We start from the raw sequence: 19,191 nt of genomic DNA on the forward strand, positions 1-19,191 counted from the left end.
GATAACTGCATCTTTTAGAGCTTTCCTTTCAGCAGACTGGCACTTAATATTTGTTATTTAGGCAGCACTGTATAAATGACCTTTATTTATTTGACACCAGCAGACCAAACTAAAATTTATTTTTTGGCAAAAATTTTACTGGTTGATGTCATTCTGATTGAGCCAGTTTTATAATTTTTTATGTATAAAAAGATGAAATTTGCATTTACTATTAAAATATTTTGAATTAAGCAGACTCTTGCTAACTCAATGTGTGTAGGTAACACAGTGATGCTAAAAAGTTTGTAAAAACCATAGTGATGAAGAATGGAGGCTTGATTGATGTTTTTAGTTACAAGAAATATTTTGTGAAGTAAGCAAATTGATGAAACTTGTGGACAGCCAAACTTTTCCCACTGAATAACTTGTTGACAATTTCAGTCAACATGTAGTCTGTACATGGTATACAAATCATGATTATTTTGGCCGTTTTTGTCTTTTTTAAAACCTATTTTTTTGAGACAACAAGGATGGACTTTGAAGGCATTATGTGAACTGAGATAAGCCAGACAGAGAAAGACACATGCTTATATGTGGAATCTAAAAACAAAAAACAAAAAATACCCAAGCTCATAGAAAATGAGATAAGACTTGTTACCAGAGGTGGATGATTGGGGGAGGGAGAATTGGAGGAAGGTGGTCTAAAGGTACAAACTTCCATTTATAAGATAAATAAGTATGAGGGAGGTAATGTACAACATGACTGTAGCTAACACTGGTGTATGATATATAGGAAAGATGGATAATTTTTTTTCTTTCTCTCTGTTGTATCTATATGAGAAGATGGATGTTAGCTGAACCTGCTGTGGTAGTCACTTCACAATATATGTAAATCACACCATCATGCTGTATACCTTAAATTTATATAGTGATGTATGTCAATTATTTCTTAATAAAACTGGTCAAAGAAGCAGATGAAAACAAACCAACCTATTTTTCTCTGAATAATACATGTACATAATTGAAAAAGTTAAATAGTCCTAAAATAACTTGAAACCAAACTAGCAGTGTTCTTGGTCTCATTCCCAAGTAAACCACTTTCAACCTCTCAGCTGTTCAACTTGGTTTATACTGCTACGTATCTGAGTAATGTGTGTATGTTACTAAATGTCTTTATCAATTTTTAAAATATTATCTATTGATGTTTTGTTATAGTAGGTGAGGATTTAAGCTCTTAAACCACTCTTTTCCTTACCTGTACATCTTCCTAGTGTAGAGTTATATTACAATATGTAAGAATTCACTGCTGAGCTGAATAGTATACTGTGGTTACATTTCCTTTCTTAATACTTTGTTTTTTCCTGGGGTTAATTGTCTCATTTTTTACCTGCTTGGCTTTCTTTGAATTCCTGGCTGTCTTTTTCCTACAGTTCTTTTAAATTATTTTTGTCTGATTTTCTACTTGGTTAAACTTCTCAGATAATTTCAGTTATATTTCTTTACCCTAGAGACCTTCATCTTATATTTGTTCTCCTCTTGCTCCAGTCGGTATTGTTTATCCTGTGGGCTTGTTGCATAGCTGTAGTCTTAGGTAATTTCTTAACTTCTTTTCTTGTCATCTTTGTGATGTAAATAGTATTGTGTTTTTGATTTTAAATTCCATCATACCATATTAAGGACCCTGCCTGTGAATATAAATTTTGCATTACCAGTAGATGTAATTTTAGTGATTAGGTTTGATTTTTGAGTCATGTAACTGTTTTAAGTAATTGTAAAACAAAACTAAATCAACATGAGGGAGGCTATCCTTAAAAATAAAAGTAATTAAAGGATGCTTACTGTGTATCATGCTTGTTGTGGTTAAACTACATAGAAAGGAATTATTTAACAAACTTTAAAATATGGCAGTATGGTTAATTATCTATATTGGGATATATCGTAAGGACAAAAAAGAATAAACAAATCTTTAACTGCTTTTTGTAATCATATAGGATTGATATTATTCTGAAACTATATATTCTTATATATGAATAGAGCAAATAAGTATTTATGTATTTAATACTAGGAACCTGGATTTTTTTTAGCTTAAAATATGGAAATGTAAAATCAAAGAAGTTATATAAATTTGAATTGGTAATACCACTAGGGATTCATTATATATTTTCTTTAAACACACACACACACACACACACACACACACACACACCCAGCTTTGTCCTGAAAACGCCTAGAAATAGTGAAATACCTTGTAGCAGTGAGCACCCCTAGTACCCTGAGATGGTGGTAATTAGAATTTTTCTCTCAGAGGAACAAGGCTCCTTGGAAAAATAGCTGATTCTTCATTAAAGATAGTGAATATTCAAGGTGAACCTATAATGTTTTTTCATAACATAAAGCAAGGAAGTTAAGATGTGAAATTGTGGTGAAAAGACTCAGGAAATAGCTTGAACAGTCTCTCATTAGCCAAAAGTAGGGTATTTTGAATTTCAGAAAGGGTACTATGAGGACTTAGCTTCCAGCCAAAGTGGAGTACCAGGGCCCAGATTTACCCTATTACTCAAAACAACCAACAGTAAACAGACAAAATATGTGAAACAACAGTTTTTTTTTTTTTTTTTTTTTTTTTTTTTTTTGTGGTATGCGGGCCTTCCTCTGCTGTGGCCTCTCCCGTTGCGGAGCACAGGCTCCGGACGCGCAGGCTCAGCGGCCATGGCTCACGGGCCCAGCCGCTCCGCGGCATGTGGGATCCTCCCAGACCGGGGCGCGAACCCGGTTCCCCTGCATGGGCAGGCGGACGCGCAACCACTGCGCCACCAGGGAAGCCCGAAACAACAGTTTTAAGACACCAGACATCAAAGAACTTATACCTATTCTTCTCAAACTATTCCAAAAGATTGAAGAGGAGGGAACACTCCCGAAGTCATTCTATGAAAAGCCGCCATCACCCTCATACCGAAATCAGACAGACACTGCAAAAAGAAAATTACAGGCCAACATCTTTGATAAATATAGGTGCAAAAATACTCAACAAAATATTAGCAAACTGAATCCAACAACATAAAAAGGATCATACACCATGATCAAGTTGGATTCATTCCAGGGTCACAGGATGGTTCAACGTATGCAAATCAATCAATGTGATACATCACATTAACAAAAGAAAAGACAGAAACCATGTGATCACTTCAGTAGATGCAGAAAAAGCATTTGATAAAGTTCAATATCCATTCATGATAAGAACAGTCACCAAAGTAGGTATAGAGGGAACTTAACATAATAAAAGCTTTTATGACAAACCCACAGCCAACATAATACTCAATGGTGAAAAGCTGAAAGCCTTCCTGCGAAATTCTGGAACAAGACAAGGATGGCCACTCTAACCACTTCTATTCAACATAGTATTGGACGTCTAGCCACATCAGTCAGACAAGAAAAAGAAATAAAAGGTATCCACATTGGACGGGAAGAGGTAAAACTGTCATTATATGCAGATGATATATGATGTACTCTATGTAGAAAACCCTAAAAACTCCACACAAAAACTTTTAGAACTAATAAATGAATTCAGCAAGGTAGCAGGATACAGGATTAATATACAGAAATCTGTTGGCATTTCATTGCACTAACAATGCAATATCAGAAAAAGAGAGTAAAAAAACAATCTCTTTTAAAATAGTGTCCAAAAAAAAAAAAAACCTAGGAATAAACCTGACCAAGGAGCTGAAAGACATATACCTTGAGAACTATAAAACATTGACAAAAGAAATTGAAGACGATTCAATGAAGTGGAAAGATATCACATGCTCTTGCATTGGAAGAATTAGTATAGTTAAAATGGCCATTACTACCCAAAGCAATCTACAGATTTGATGAGATCTGTATCAGATTACCCATGACATTTTTCACAGAACTAGAACAAGTAATCTTAAAATTTATATGGAACCAAAGAAGACCCAGAATTGCCAAAGCAATCCTGAGGAAAAAGAACAAAGCTGGGGGGATAACCCTCCCAGACTTTAGACAGTACTACAAACCTAATCAAAACAGCGTGGTATTGGCACAAAAACGGGCATGGATAAATAGACAATAGAGAGCCCAGAAGTAAACCAACACACCTATGGTCAATTAATCTTTGACAAAGGAGGCAAGATGATACAATGGAGAAAAGAAATTCTGTTCAACAAGTGGTGTTGGGAAAGCTGGACAGCCTCATGTATTGATAAATCAGTGAAGTTAGAACAGTCCCTCACACCATATACAAAAGTAAGCTCACAGTGGCTTAAAGACTTACATATAAGACATGATACCATAAAACTCCTAGAAGAGAACATAGACAAAACATTCTCTGATATAAATCATACCAATGTTTTCTTAGGTCAGTCTCCCAAAGCAAAAGAAAGAAAAGCAGAAATAAATGGGACCTAATCAAACTTACAAGCTTTTGCATGGCAAAGGAAACCATAAACACACAAAAAAAGACAGCCTACATAATGGGAGAAAATATTTGCAAACGATGTGACCAACAAGGGCTTAATTTCCAAAATATATAAACAGCTCATACAGCTCAACATCAAAAAAAAAAAACCCAATCAAAAAATGGGCAGAAGACTTAAATAGACATTTCTCTGAAGAAGACATACAGATGGCCACATACGCATGCGCGCGCACACACACACACACACACACACACACACACACACACACACACACTGGAATATTACTCAGCCGTAAAAAGAATGAAATATTGCCATTTGCGGGAACATGGATGGACCTGTAGAAAATCATAGTAAGTGGAGTAAATCAGACAGAAAAAAAAGACAAATATATGATATTACTTATATGTGAAATCTAAAGTATAATCGAAATGAGTCTATATACAAAACAGAAATAGACTCAGACATAGAAAACAAACGTACGGTCACCAAAGGGGAAAGGGAGGTAGGGGAGGGATAAATTAGAAGTATCGGGTTCACAAACTACTATACATAAAATAGATAAGCAACAAGAATTTACTGTATAACACAAGGAACAACATTCAGTATCTTGTAATAACCTATAATGGAAAATGATCTATCTTTATTTTTTTTTTGCTGTACGTGGGCCTCTCACTGTTGTGGCCTCTCCCGCTGCGGAGCACAGGCTCCGGGCGCGCAGGCTTAGCGGCCATGGCTCACGGGCCCCGCCGCTCCGCGGCACGTGGGATCCTCCCGGACCAGGAGGACGGGACCTCTCGGACCGGGGCACGAACCCGTGTCCCCTGCATCGGCAGGCAGACTCCCAACCACTGCGCCGCCAGGGAAGCCCTGATCTATCTTTAAATCACTTTGCTATACACCTGAAAATAATACAGTATTGTGAATCAACTATACCTCAATTAAAAAACAAAACAAAACAAACAGACATCAAGCATTCAATGACAGTAATCTCTAGAGATGGGAAACAAATGAGGTGAGCTCTACAACTTTCCTCAGCTTGCTGCCTGAGAGTTTCCAAGTTTCAACACAGGGAAGGGGAACTAAGGCAGAGTCCCTAGATTGCCTGAGTTGAGACAGAGCTGAGTCCCGCCCGGGACACCAAAACAAATGGAGTTCATAGGATGGAATACCAGAAAGGAGAGACCTGTATACATAGAGAACTGGAGATCTTCAAAGGATTTCCTTGAATATTCAGCATGTACTGATCACATATGTTTGAGGAAACTACCCAAGGCTGGAGAAATACCCAAATGGATTAGAGGGAACAGTGCCTGGCACTTATATAGGGCTAAGAATAGTGCCTGTTCCCCTAGCCAGACTGGAATAATTCTTGGGGCATTAGGTATTCAAGAGAGTCTTGCCTCAGTAGTGGAGATTAATTAGCCATAGACTTAGTACTGCTTCAGACCTACCTAGCAAATCCTAAAAGCAAGATCCAAGAAGATCAAACTGTTTCCATATTACTTAGCTACATATCAGAACAACGCCCAAGAAAATTTATAGGAATACAAAAATATCCAGTACCCAACTAAGTCAAATTGACAATGTCTGGCATCCAAACAAGATTACCAGGTGTACAAAAAAGTAGGAGAACATGATCGTTAATCAGGAGAACAGTCAAATAACTGTATTATGTTCAAAACATTAAGTAGAGGCATAGAAGATAGAAAAATGACTCAAATTGAACTTCTAGAGAAAAACTACGATGTCAGAACAAAAATACACAGATAGGATCAATGGTAAATTGGAAATTGCAGAAGAGAAGATTAATGAACTTCAAGGGATAAGGCTAGAAACTATCCAAAATGAAAAAGAGGGATAGAAGAATACACGCGTGTGCACGCGTGCACATGCGCGTGCACACACGGAAGAGCAGACATCAGTGAGTGATGGGACAACTTATAAGAAACCTAATACATAGTTTGGGTCCCCGAAGGAGAGGAGAGAGGGTGGAAGAGAAAAAAATGTTTGAAGAAATAATGGCTAAAAACTTTTCATAATTATTGAAAACTATAAATCCACTGATCCAAGAAACTCAGTGAATTCCAGCCAAGAAAGACATGAAGAAAACTACACTATGGCATGGTATAGCCAAACTACTTATAACCAATCATAAAGAGAAAGTCTTAAGAACATCCAGAGAAAACAATCGTGTTATATAAAGAAGAACAAAGATAAAGTTGACATCAGATTTCTCATTAATAGTGCATAATACAAGCCAGAAGACAGTGGAAAAACATCTTTAAATTACTCAAAGAAAGAAACTGTCAACTTTAAATTCTGTAGCTGGCAAAAATATTTTTCAAAAACTATGGTGAAACAAAGCTGTGTTCAGGCATACAAAAACTGAAAAAAATTCATCACCACCAGATCTGTACTACAAGCAGTGTTGGAGGGTGTCCTTTAGACCAGGGGTCCCCAACCCTGGGGCTGCAGACCGATACCGGTCCGTGGCCTGTTAGGAACCAGGCCATACAGCAGGGGGTGAGCGGTGGGCCAGTGAGAGAGCGAAGCTTCATCTGCCATTCCCTACCGCTCCCCGTTGCTTGCATTACCACCTGAACCATTGTCCCCACTGCCCCAGTCCGTGGAAAAATTGTCTTCGGTCTCTGGTGCCAAAAAGGTTGGGGACTGCTGCTTTAGACAGAAGTTAAATAATGCCCTGAATTACTTTGAAGCAAATCCCAGACATCAAATTATTTCATTTATAAATACTTCAGTATGTATCTCTGAAAGATAAAGGCTTACCAGAATAGTACAGGCATACCTTGTTTTATTGCACTTTGCTTTATCATGCTTCACAGATATTGTGTGTGTGTATGTGTTTAATAAATTGAAGGTTTGTGGCAGCCCTACATCAAGTGTTTTGGCATCATTTTTCTAATAGCAGTTGCTCAGTTCGTATCTCTATGTCACATTTTGGTAGTTTTCACGTTTCAAACTTTTTCATTATAATTGTATTTGTTATGGTGATCTGTAATCAGTGATGTTACATTTTTTTTTTTTTTTTTTTTTTGCGGTTCGCGGGCCTCTCACTGTTGTGGCCTCTCCCGTTGCGGAGCACAGGCTCCGGACGCGCAGGCTCAGCGGCCATGGCTCACGGGCACAGCCGCTCCCTGGCACGTGGGATCCTCCCGGACCGGGGCATGAACCCGCATCCCCTGCATCGGCAGGCGGACTCCCAACCACTGCGCCACCAGGGAAGCCCTACTTTTTTTTGATATTGGAAAAAGATTATGACTCACTGAAGGCTCAAGTGATGGTTAACATTTTTAGCAATAAAGTTTTGTTATGTTTTGTTTTGTTTCGGCCGCGCTGCGCGGCATGCAGGATCTTAGTTCCCCTGACCAGGGATCAAACCCGTGCCCTGTGCATTGGAAGCTCAGTCTTAACCACTGGACCGCCAGGGAAGCCCCAGCAATAAAGTATTTTTAAATTAAGATATACATTGTATTTTTTAGGCATAATGCTTTTGGGCACTTCCTATAATATACTGCAGTATAGTGTAAACATAACTTTTACATGCACTGGGAAACTAAAAAATTCGTGTGACTCACTTCATTGTGGTGGTCTGGAACTCAACCTGTGATATCTCCAAGTCATGCCTGTATTATCATACCTTAAAAAGTTAACAGTTCCTTAATATCAAGCCTCTAGTCAACACCCATCAGTTTTTCACCTCAGGCTTAGTAACCTTTGATGGTCATTGCCTAGATCCATTACTTTACCAGAAGTTGCAGTGATCATTTTATCATTCCTTCTGCTTTTATTAACTAGCAGGTCACTCTAAAGGGGAGCTTTTCCTCAACAAGTTTTTTGTTTTCCTGAATTACTAATCATATAGGAAAGAGAAATACTTGATTCTCTCCCTTTGTTTTCAAAATAATGAGTTGGTTCCTTAGCATCCTCCAAGGGAAGCAGTAAAGGGTGAGTGTGTATTGAGACATTATCAGGGGACTTCCCTGGTGTCCCTGCTATAATGGATTGTACTGTTTTTCCTTCTCATCAGCAGTGTGTGAGTTTCTCTTGCTCCATGTCTTTGTCAATATTTGGCATCGTCAGTCTTTTTATTTTACCTGAGGGGTGTGTAGTATATGCCATTATGGTTTTAATTTACTTTTTCGTAATGACTAATGTTGAGAGCATCTTTTCATGTGCTTATTTGCCGTTTGTATATCTACTTTAGTGAATTCTGTTTAAATATTTTCCTTGTTTTTTAAATTGAGTTGTTTGTCTTCTGGATACAAGTCCTTTGTTGGATATGTGTTTTGCAAATATTTTCTCCCAGTCAGTGGCTTGCCTTTTCATTTTCATCAGTGATCTTTGAAGAGCAAAAGTTTTTGTGGCATTCCATTTATCAGTTTTTTTTTTTTCATTTACAGATTGTCCTTTTGTGTGTCAAATCTTTGCCAAATCCAAGGTCACTTAGAATTTTCTCAGGTTTTCTTTAAGAAGTTTTATTGTTCTGGCTTAAATTTAAGTCTGTGATCATTTACATTTAATTTTTGTGTACAATGTAAAGCTAGGCAAAATGGACCTTTTTTTGCATATGGCTGTCCAGTTCAGGTGCCATTTATTGAAAAGATTGTTTCCCCCCACTGAATTGCCTTGGAACCTTTTATCAATACATTCAATTTACTGTATCTGTGTGGGTCTGCTTCTGAACTTCTACTCTGTTCCATTAGTCTCTTTGTTTATCTCTTATATATCACATTGTCTTGATTACTATAGCTTTATAATGAGTCTTAAAATCAGGTAGTGTTAGCCCTCTTTTAGGTCATTTGCATTTTTATATGAACTTTAAGAGTCAGCTTGCCAATTTGTACATGAAAGCCTACTGGGAATTTGATTGTGATTGTGTTAGATCTATAGATCAGGTTGGAGAGAATTGATAACAAATGAGTCTTCCAACTCATAAGCATGGTGTATCTCTCCATTTGTTTAGGTCTTTAATTCGCCAGTGATTTGCAGTTTTTGGTGTATAGGTGCACGTTTTTTTGTCAGATTTTTCCCTATTTCATAGTTTTTGATGCTATTGTAAATGGTATCTTAATTTCAGTTTTCTATTGTTGTCAGTGTTTAGAAATAGTTTATTTTTGTATAATCAGTTTTGTTCTAGAGCTTGCTAAACTCATGTATTGCTTCTAGTAGCTTCTTTGTAGATTCTGTTGGGTTTTCTACATAGATAATCATGTTGACTATAGATAAAGACAGTTTTACTTTTTCCTTTCCAATCTGGATGCCTTTTATTTCTTTACCTGCCTGATTGCACTGACTAGCAGCTTACAGCTTACTGACACCTTATACCTTGAATAGAAATGGTGAAAGTGTACATACCTGTTTCATTCCTAATCTTAGGTGAAAAATAATCAATCTTTCATTAAGTGTGATGTTAGCTTTAGGTTTTTGATATATTCCCTTCCTTGAGTTCAAGGAGGTCCCTTCTGTTCCTGGTTAAATAGGTAAATAACTGTTTAGAATTCTTATGTCTTCTTGATCCCTTTATCGTTATAAAATTATCTTCTTTACTCCTGATAGTAAACCTTTATATTAATATAGCCACTCCAACTTTCTGTTAACTGACATTGTTAATTAGCATTGTTGGTTAGCATTAGCAGTCTTTTTCTACCTCTTTACTTTTAACATATTTGTGTCTTTATATTGTGTTTCACATAGGCTGCATGTAGTTTATTAGGTATGATATATATGTGTGTGTGTGTGTTGTGCTTGGTTTAGGGTTTATATCTTTAACTTATAGTCTGCCTTCAACTTATACTATACCATGCCATGATTCATGGTTTTTACTTATACATGTGTATTCTCAAACCCCTAGTCTGTTAATACTTTTGTTTTAAATTGTCTATTTTTTTAGACAGCTTTTTGTGATACAATTCACCTACCATGTAATTCACCCATTTAAGGTTTACAATTCAATGGATTTTAGTATATTTGCAGAGTTATACAACCATTATCACAATCAATTTGTGAACATTTTCATCCCTGCCTGTTATCAGTCACTCTCCATTCCCCATCTCTCCCTACCTCCCCCCAGTCTACTTCTGTCTGAGTAGATTTGCCTGTTCTGGACATTTCATATAAATAGAATCATACAATATATGGTCTTTTGTGATTGGCTTCTTTCACATAGCACAGTGTTGTCAAGGTTCATTCATGTTGTAACATGTCAGTACTTCATCCCCTTTTATTACCAAGTAATATTCCATTGTGTGGATATACCACTTTTTGTTTATTCATTCAGTTGATGGACATTTGGGTTGTTTTTACTTTTTGACTGTTGTGAATAATGCTGCTATGAACAATCGTGTACAGGTTTTGTGTGGACATATGTTTTCATTTCTTTTGGGCATATACCCCCAAAATATATATTAGGAGTGGAGTTGCTGGGCTATATGTTAACTCTGTGTGTAATATTTTGAGTAACTGCCGAATTGTTTTCTAGAAAGCCACCATTTTACAGTCCCACTAGCCATGAATGATGGTTCCAGTTTCTCCACATCCATGCCAACACTTGTTATTGTCTTTTTGAATGTAACCATCCTCATGTTAAGTGGTCGACTATCTTTTAAAAACATTTTTTAATGAGAAAAGTTTTTAAAGGATTTCACTACCATTTATTTATGTATGTATGTATATATGTATGTATGTATGGCTGCGTTGGGTCTTCGTTGCTGCGCATGGCCTTTCTCTAGTTGTGGCGAGCGGGGACTGCTCTTCATTGCCATGTGCGGGCTGCTCACTGTGGTGGCTTCTCTTGTTGAGGAGCACAGGCTCTAGGCGCGCAGACTTCAGTAGTTGTGGCATGCAGGCTCAGTAGTTGTGGCGCATGGGCTTAGTTGCTCCACGGCATGTGGGATCTTCCTGGACCAGGGCTCGAACCCGTGTCCCCTGCGTTGACAGGTGGATTCTTAACCACTGTGCCACCAGGGAAGTCCAGTTTCACTACCTTTTAACGATTTCTGGTGTTTGTCATTCTTTTTTTTTTTCTTTCTTTTAAACTTTATTTATTTTTTGGCTGTGCCTTGCGGCTTTTGGGATCTTAGTTCCCCGACCAGGGATTGAACCCATGCCCTCAGCAGTGAAAGCACAGAGTCCCAACTGCTGGACTGCCAGGGAATTCCTGGGTGTTTGTCATTCTTTTTTTAGATCTTTATTTCATCTGGTATCATTTTTCTTATGTCTGAAGAACAAACATCCTTTAACATTTCCTCACAGAGCTGGTCTGTTGGTGATGAATTCTTTCAGCTTTTGCATTACTGAAAAAAGTATTTTACCTCCATTTTTAACAGTTTCTTTCCCCTTTTTGATTTCTTTTTTTAAATAATTGTACTATGGTTGATTTACAATATTAATTTCAGGTGTACAACATAGTGATTCAATATTTTTATAGATTATACTCCATTTAAAGTTATTATAAAATGATGGCTATGTTTCCCTGTACTGTACAATATATCCTTGTTGCTTATTTATTTTATATATACTATTGATAGTTTGTGTCTCTTAATCCCATACCCCTATCTCATCCCTCTCCCCTTCCATCTACCTATTGATAAACACTGGTTTGTTCTCTATATCTGTGAGTCTGTTTCTCCTTTGTTATCTACATTTATTTGTTTTATGTTTTAGATTTTACATGTAAGTGATAACACAGAGTATCTGCTGTTGCCTTTTTCTGTCTGACTTATTTCACTAAGCATAGTAGTCTCTAGGTCCATCCACATTGTTTCAAATGGCAGAATTTCATTCTTTTTTCGTTTTTTGAGGAACTTCTGTAGTGGCTATCTCAGTGGTCGTTTGTGATACTTTAACTGTGTTTGATCCACACTCTCTGGTTTGCATTGTTTCCAGCAGCAAGTCTGCTGTCAGTCTTATCTTTTGTTTCCCTGCATGCATGTAAGATGTCTTTTTTCCTTTGGCTGCTTTATCTTTTATTTTATCTTTTTATTCCTGATTTTAAACATTGATATAATGTCCTATCATGTTTTCTTCATATTTCTTCCTGGAGTTCTTTGAGATTTTGGATTTGTGGTTTGTATTTTTCACAGATTTGGAAAAGTTTTGACCATTAATTTTCCAAATATATTTCCCTACCCCCATCCTTGGGGCTCCAATGCATGTGTGTAGTAGGCCACTTGATGTCCCACAGCTGACTTATGTTTTGTACATATTTTCTCAGCCTTTTTTCCATCCCTTTTATTTTGTGATGTCCTTAAATTCACTAATCTTTCTTCTACAATATCTAATCTGACCTTAATCACCTCCAGCATACTTTTCATTTGAAAAATTGTATTTTTTATATCTAGGTGTTTGATTTGCCTTTTTTTTTCATGTGTTCCTATCTCTTCTTCTCATGGTTATACTTTCTTCTACTTTTGAATACATGGAATACATTTATAACAACTATTTTAATTCCTTGTCCAGTTCTTCCATCTTTTCCGTTTATAGGTGATTTTGATTGGTATGATTGCTTTTTCTTTTCCTTGTGGGTGGTCTTTTCTTACTTCTTTTGCATGCTTATTAGTTATTGATTGAATGCTGAGCATTGTAAATTTTACCTTACCTCCTTTGTTGGAGTTTTTTGTATTCTTTTAATATGTGTAATTCTGAATTTATCATTGGATGTAGTTAAGTTACTTGAAACCCGTTTGCTTTTATGTTTCATTGGGCTGGACCAGAACAGTCTTTAATCTGGGACTCATTTATCTCACTACTGAGTCAGTACCCTTCTGAGTATTCTCCTTAGTGCCCCATATATTGGGAGGTCTTTTCTATTAACAGCTAGGTGAAACATGAATGATTGCTTGACCTGTGTGACCTTCAAAGTTGTTCTGCATGCTGCTTGAAGGCGGTTTCTTTTCCAGCTTTGGACCTTTTCATCACACACCTGCGCTTGTGAGGAGTACTAAGCCAGTAAAGACTTAAGGGGAACCTTCCACAGATTTTTGGAGTTCTGTGTTGATCGCTTGTCTTCAGTACTCTGCCTTGTAGATTCTAGGTATCTTGGCCTCATCATTTCTGAATGCTGTCTCCTCAGTTGAGGGGGCCTCTAGACCCTGTTTAGGTTCACCCTACCTGTGCTGCAGGCTAGAAACTCCATCCAGGCAATCTGAGGCAATTGTAGGACTAACCTTGTTTCTTTTCTTCTGAAGGATCACTGCCTCTGTTGTCTGTTGTCCGATGTCTGAAACCTATTATTTTAGGGATTTCGTCTGCTTTTTTTAATCATATAGGGTGAGAGGATAAGTTATTATTACTCTGTCATGGCTTAATGAATAAGTGTACTGCCTAGGATGTAATGGAAGGCATCTTAGTGAGTTGCCGTTAGCGAGAACTATTCTCCTTTGCCTGCACAAATTAATGGGTGCTTTAAAAGTAGTGTTCAAGCAGAGGTCATTTGTCATCATTGGTTGCTGGACAGGTTGGGAAGGTCAGGAAGTCTTGATCCACTGTCCTTTAGGGTTATGAGGGAGGTATTAAGTCATTCTAACAACATTTTTATCCTGTTTCCCCTGATATATTGGTAAGACTATCCTACCACCTACTTCAATAGTGAAGAGGGAAATGACCAAGCATGTCCCAGCTCCTTTTTCAACCTTATGTGTTTTTTTTATATGTCATGTAGTGTCAGGCCTCTCTTAGTAAGATTTACCTCATCAAGGGTTGGTGATAGTATGTTGTGATACTTAATTGCATTAGATTATAAGACTGGAGAATTCTGAAATAGTTCCTCATCAGGAAAGGTTGAAGGTGGCACAAACGTTAGAATTTTAAAAATGATTTTCAAAAAGCTCCATCCTTATTGCCTTTTAAAAGTGGGGTGCCTAGTGTTTGGATGTTGAACTACCTTGTGTTAGAATTATTTTAGTAACAGACTTTTATTTTTCAGTTATTCAAGCGAAGAAATGTTGCTACAGCAGAAGAAGAAACAGAAGAAGAAGTTATGTCAGATGGAGGCTTCCATGAGGCTCAGATTAATAACATGGAGATGGCACCAGTAAGTAGGATAATGAAAGAACCTCTTTTTACTCTTTTTCCGATGAAGATATGAGGTTAGGTCTTTTTTGGAGTTAAAAAAAAAAGGTTAGGGGAGTTCCCTGGTGGCCTGGTGATGAGGACTCTGGGCTTTCACTGCAGTGGCCCATGTTCAATCCCTGGTTGGGGAACTGAGAGCCTGCAAGTCATGTGGTGCAGCCAAACAAAAAAAAAAGGTTAGATGGCTACAAAAAGTACTTGGCGTTTCATTTTTAAAAGGAAACTATATCTGTAAACTCATGGTTCATAAAATGTTTATTATATTTTGAATAACATGCAGTTAAACAGAATTAACTAATTATGAGATCAATTCAGCTATTAAAACTTAAAAGGATAATTATAAAATTATTCCTTAAAAGTTGATAATAAGCGATACTTTAAAGGAAATCCCAATTTGTTACTCATTCCAAGTACAAAATTGGACATGTTCATATGATTTTAAAAATTGATTCCACATCACAACTATTGGAATTTTCTATTGTAACCCATTTTGTAACTTTCTTGAGGTTGCATAAACAGTTAAAAATTATGCTTTATTTATATGGATCACACCTATCTAGATTTCCAGTTTATTTTGATCAATTGTATATGTTTTAATAGATTATATATATACATGGTTTTCAAAAAAAGAAAAATCTTTTTCTTCTGCCTTAGTCACCCAATTTCTTTCCCCACTGGCAACCACTGTTAGTAGATTCTTATTATTCCTTTTGAGAAAAACCCCTCTCTTTTTTTTGGAAAAATAGTAGTGTATTCACAGTATTTTATAGATTTTTTTCTCTTTTTTTACTTCATAGATATCCAGTTTTTATGGACCAGCTTTCTTTTGGAATTAGAGCAGTTTAAATTGCTTTGGAATCTATGTAGACGTTATTGCCAACACTATTATTTTGTGGTGAACTCTTCTAGGCTCTTCAGGAAGTTGAAGAGTTCTCTCTCTCTCTCTCTTTTTTTTTAAAGTGGACGTTAAAGGTTTATGAAGTATTTTGTGGACTGTATTAGTCAGGGTTCTACAGAGGAAACAGAACCAATTTGGGGGTGGTGGGAGAGGAAGAGAGAGATAGATTGATCCACTGATTATTTGATTTTAAGGAATTGGCTCATGCAATTGTTGGAGCTGTTAAGTCTGAAATCTGTAGGGTAAGCCAGTAGGTTGGAAATTCAGGTAAGAGTTGATATTGTAGGGTTTTTTGTTTTTTTTTTGCCACGCTGGGTCTTCATTGTGGCACGCAGGTTCTTCTTCACTCTAGCGTGCTGGCTTCTCTCGTTGTGGCATGTGGGCTTAGTTGTCCCGCAGCATTTGGGATCTTAGTTCCCCGACCAGGGATTGAATCTGTGTTCCCTGCATTGGAAGGCGGATTCTTAACCATTGGGTCACCAGGGAAGTCCCAATATTGTAGTTTTGAGTTTGATTTCCTTCTTCAAGAAACTTCAGTCTTTGCTCTTCAACTGATTGAATGAGGCCTACCCACATTTTGGAAGATAATGTGCTTTACTCAGGTGTACTGATTTAAATGTTAATCACACCTAAAAAGTACTTTCACAGTAACATCTAGATTGGTGTTTGTCCAAACAACTGGGTACCATAACCTAACCAAGTTGACAGATAAAATTAACTGTCCCAGTCTACTCCTTGTCATTGTGGCATCCATACCCAACTCCTTAAACCATACTGAGTCTCAGATAAAGACAATGACAAGGTCATACCTCCTTGTAACATGGTATAGCTATCCTGCATGCAGCTGAAAATGCACTAACCTTTTCCCCAGAAGGGGAAAAGTCCTTGGGTGATATTTACTTCTCTCTTGGATATCCTGTAACTTAAATACTCTGATGTGAAGTCAGCAATATTTAAATACTATGAATGTAAAGTCAATACATCTTATGTTATATGATAAGGGGATAAGAGAGGGAAGAAAACAAAGATATATGTGGAAACATATTCATAGCAAAATCATACAGGTACTTTTGTTTATTCAGGAATCAGACTTATAAGTTTCAAAGTTGTTACTTTTCTGACTTGTAAGAGCAGAATGCTTCGTTCTCCCCATGGGTTATTCTTAAGTGTTAGGTATTGCTTACCAGCCATCTTGCATGTACAACTCAGTGCAGCTTTCTTCACAGTTTTTATCTTGTTGACTGTTACCCTTCATGAAATGATAAGAACTTTATTTCATTGTGACAAATGATCCTGAGAAGAAAGTTTAACTACTAATGCTGAGGATGGCTTGTAGTGGGAAATGGGAAAGCGCTAGTAAAGCAAGAAACTAGTGGGAAACTGAAAAGTTTTAATAAAGCAAGAAAATAGAAATTTTAAATAAATTTAAGAGTCAGCTGTTGAATTTGGCAGTGGCTAGAATCTGTGATTTATATAAGACTACGCTATACTAATTCAGTAAATATTTGTTGAGCGTCTATAGTATGCCACCCATCAGGGATATAGTGGTAAAATAGACAGGGTGTTTGGCTTTCATGGAGGTTACAGTATACTGGGGGAACCTAAGCAATGAACAGATAACTAAGAAGAATAACTGATACTGAAAAGGGCTGGGCATAGGATTAAAATAGAGTGATGTGATCACAGAGATAGAGTAGCTGCTTTAGATTTGAAGGTCAGGAATAGCCGTCTTTTATAATTTAACATTTAATCTGAATGACAAGGAACAGCCAGCCATGAGATGAGCAGGAGAGGAATAATAGTAAACGCCTTGTCTTAGTGTTTACTACTAACATTACTTTCTCACGGTTGTGAGCTTTTTAATGATAGACAAAGGTTTTTGGCTTCATCACATTATTAATCATGTTATACATTTATATATGCAAAGATTATCCTACCGTTGTGTAACTCTTGTAGATAAATATAATTAACTCAATAACATGGCCACAATTTGTACTATCTTTGTTTTCCTTTGAATTTAAGTTAAAATTTTATTATATTTGTTTTTTGTTTGTGATTCCAGGGTGGTGTTATTACTTCTGACATGATTGAAATGATATTTTCTAATAGCCCAGAGCAACAGCTTTCAGCAACGCAGAAATTCAGAAAACTGCTTTCAAAAGGTGAGTTCTGAATATGTTAAGTATATTTTTCATTTATTTACAAAGTATTACTTTCCCATAATCTGTTTTTCACACTACAGATAACTTGCTTTGGAGTATCTCTATCAACAGACTAAAAGGACACATACAGACATATGTATATTATGAGCCATGGCTAAGTTTTGAATTTCCTTTTTTATTTGTGTGATCTTACCAGGACCAGAAGGCAGCGTTATATTCATTTCTGAGGTATCTTATAAAAGATCTTAAAGTGATAAGAACGGTAGCAATATTTCATGTTAATTCAAATTGAGAAACTCCACTCTTTTTTAAGAAAAACTTGAAATATCACTTGAAAGAGTAGTGATTGTTGATTCTAATGTTAGCAGTTTATCGCTGAAATTTAAGTATGGATTTATTGGTGGACAGGATAACTACCTTTTTGGTGTGTGTGTGTGTATAATTAGGGTAGAATGGGATATGATACTTCTTGTTATCTGAGCAAGTGAGAACTCTGGAACTCTGAGCCATATTAAAATGTTGATAGTAAATCAGCATTAAAACAGTTGACCAGCCCCTTCCCCCATAGTAAGTTATGGTTGTTTGGAGTCATTAGTGATAAATTAATATATTCCTTGAGGTTAACTGGAAAGAAAACTTACCACCAGAGCAAAAAATACTTGTTTTTTTGTATGACAACCTGTTAAAAATAGCTGAAGGCCATTATCATATTACCTTCCCCACCCTTCTAAAAATGTCTTATCTCTTTTTAGCATGCTGAGATGGGTTTCTCAGATAATGTGGTTTTCCAAGGCCTTTCAACACTCTGCTACTTTCCTGCATGTATTCTAGTTTGCTAGCCATTCCTCTTAAAATGTGATAATTAGAAGAGTACTCCAGATGCATTCTTATTACTCTAAGGTGTGGTGGGAGATTGCCTTCCTTGTCCTGAAACTATACATTCCAATAATGTACTCCAGTGTAGCATCATTTATTTTGGTAGTCATGGCATAGTAATGTTTCATTGCATTTTCAGCGGTCTATACTCCCTAGTACTTTTCTTTATGAACTATTTTTAGGTTTCATCTGTGAAGTCATGTGGATTTTAAAAAATTGCTTTAAAAAAATCTAAAAGCTGAATTTTGCTTTATCCCTGTTGTTTTATTGCCATCTTTGGCTTATTGTTATTCTTTCTATATGTTGTTTCTGTAATCTAGCACGTTAACTACTTCATTTTTATTGTCATCATCAAATTTATTTGTTGTGTTTATATGAATGGTTGATAAAAATGTTGAACCAGGCAAAGAACATGTCATTAGAGCTTGCTGCAAATTAACATTGAACCATTAGTCATCTCTTCCAAGTACAGGCCATTGATTTAGCTAAGAGTCCCTAGTAGCACTGTAATCCAGCTGCCATTTTTCTTGCGTAGCTACATGAATGTCATCAAAAACTTTGTCAAATGTCTTGCTGAAATTACAATGCTAATTGTTTAGGACATTTCTTATCTATTTGCCCAACAAGTTTCTATTGAATGACTTTATTTATAAGATACTCTATTGTCATAAATGAAAATGAGATTAATTTGGCAAGTCATTCTTAGTGAATTTCTGCTGACTCCTACTTATCACTACAGCAGTAAAATTGG

The 19,191-nt window shown here is 36.6% G+C and overlaps 1 protein-coding gene across 1 annotated transcript in view; it reads left to right on the forward strand.

The window, feature by feature from the left end:
• Nucleotides 1-19,191, forward strand: part of KPNA1 (karyopherin subunit alpha 1) — a 76,217-nt gene that overhangs the window by 30,697 nt on the left and 26,329 nt on the right. The window contains exons 3-4 of the mRNA XM_024120006.3: nt 14,359-14,466; nt 17,465-17,564. Coding sequence (XP_023975774.1) covers nt 14,359-14,466; nt 17,465-17,564 — 208 coding nt within the window. The remainder of the gene's footprint in view (nt 1-14,358; nt 14,467-17,464; nt 17,565-19,191) is intronic.

The sequence above is a fragment of the Physeter macrocephalus genome, chromosome 1 (genome assembly GCF_002837175.3).
Source record: "Physeter macrocephalus isolate SW-GA chromosome 1, ASM283717v5, whole genome shotgun sequence".
NCBI classification, from domain to species: Eukaryota; Metazoa; Chordata; class Mammalia; order Artiodactyla; family Physeteridae; genus Physeter; species Physeter macrocephalus.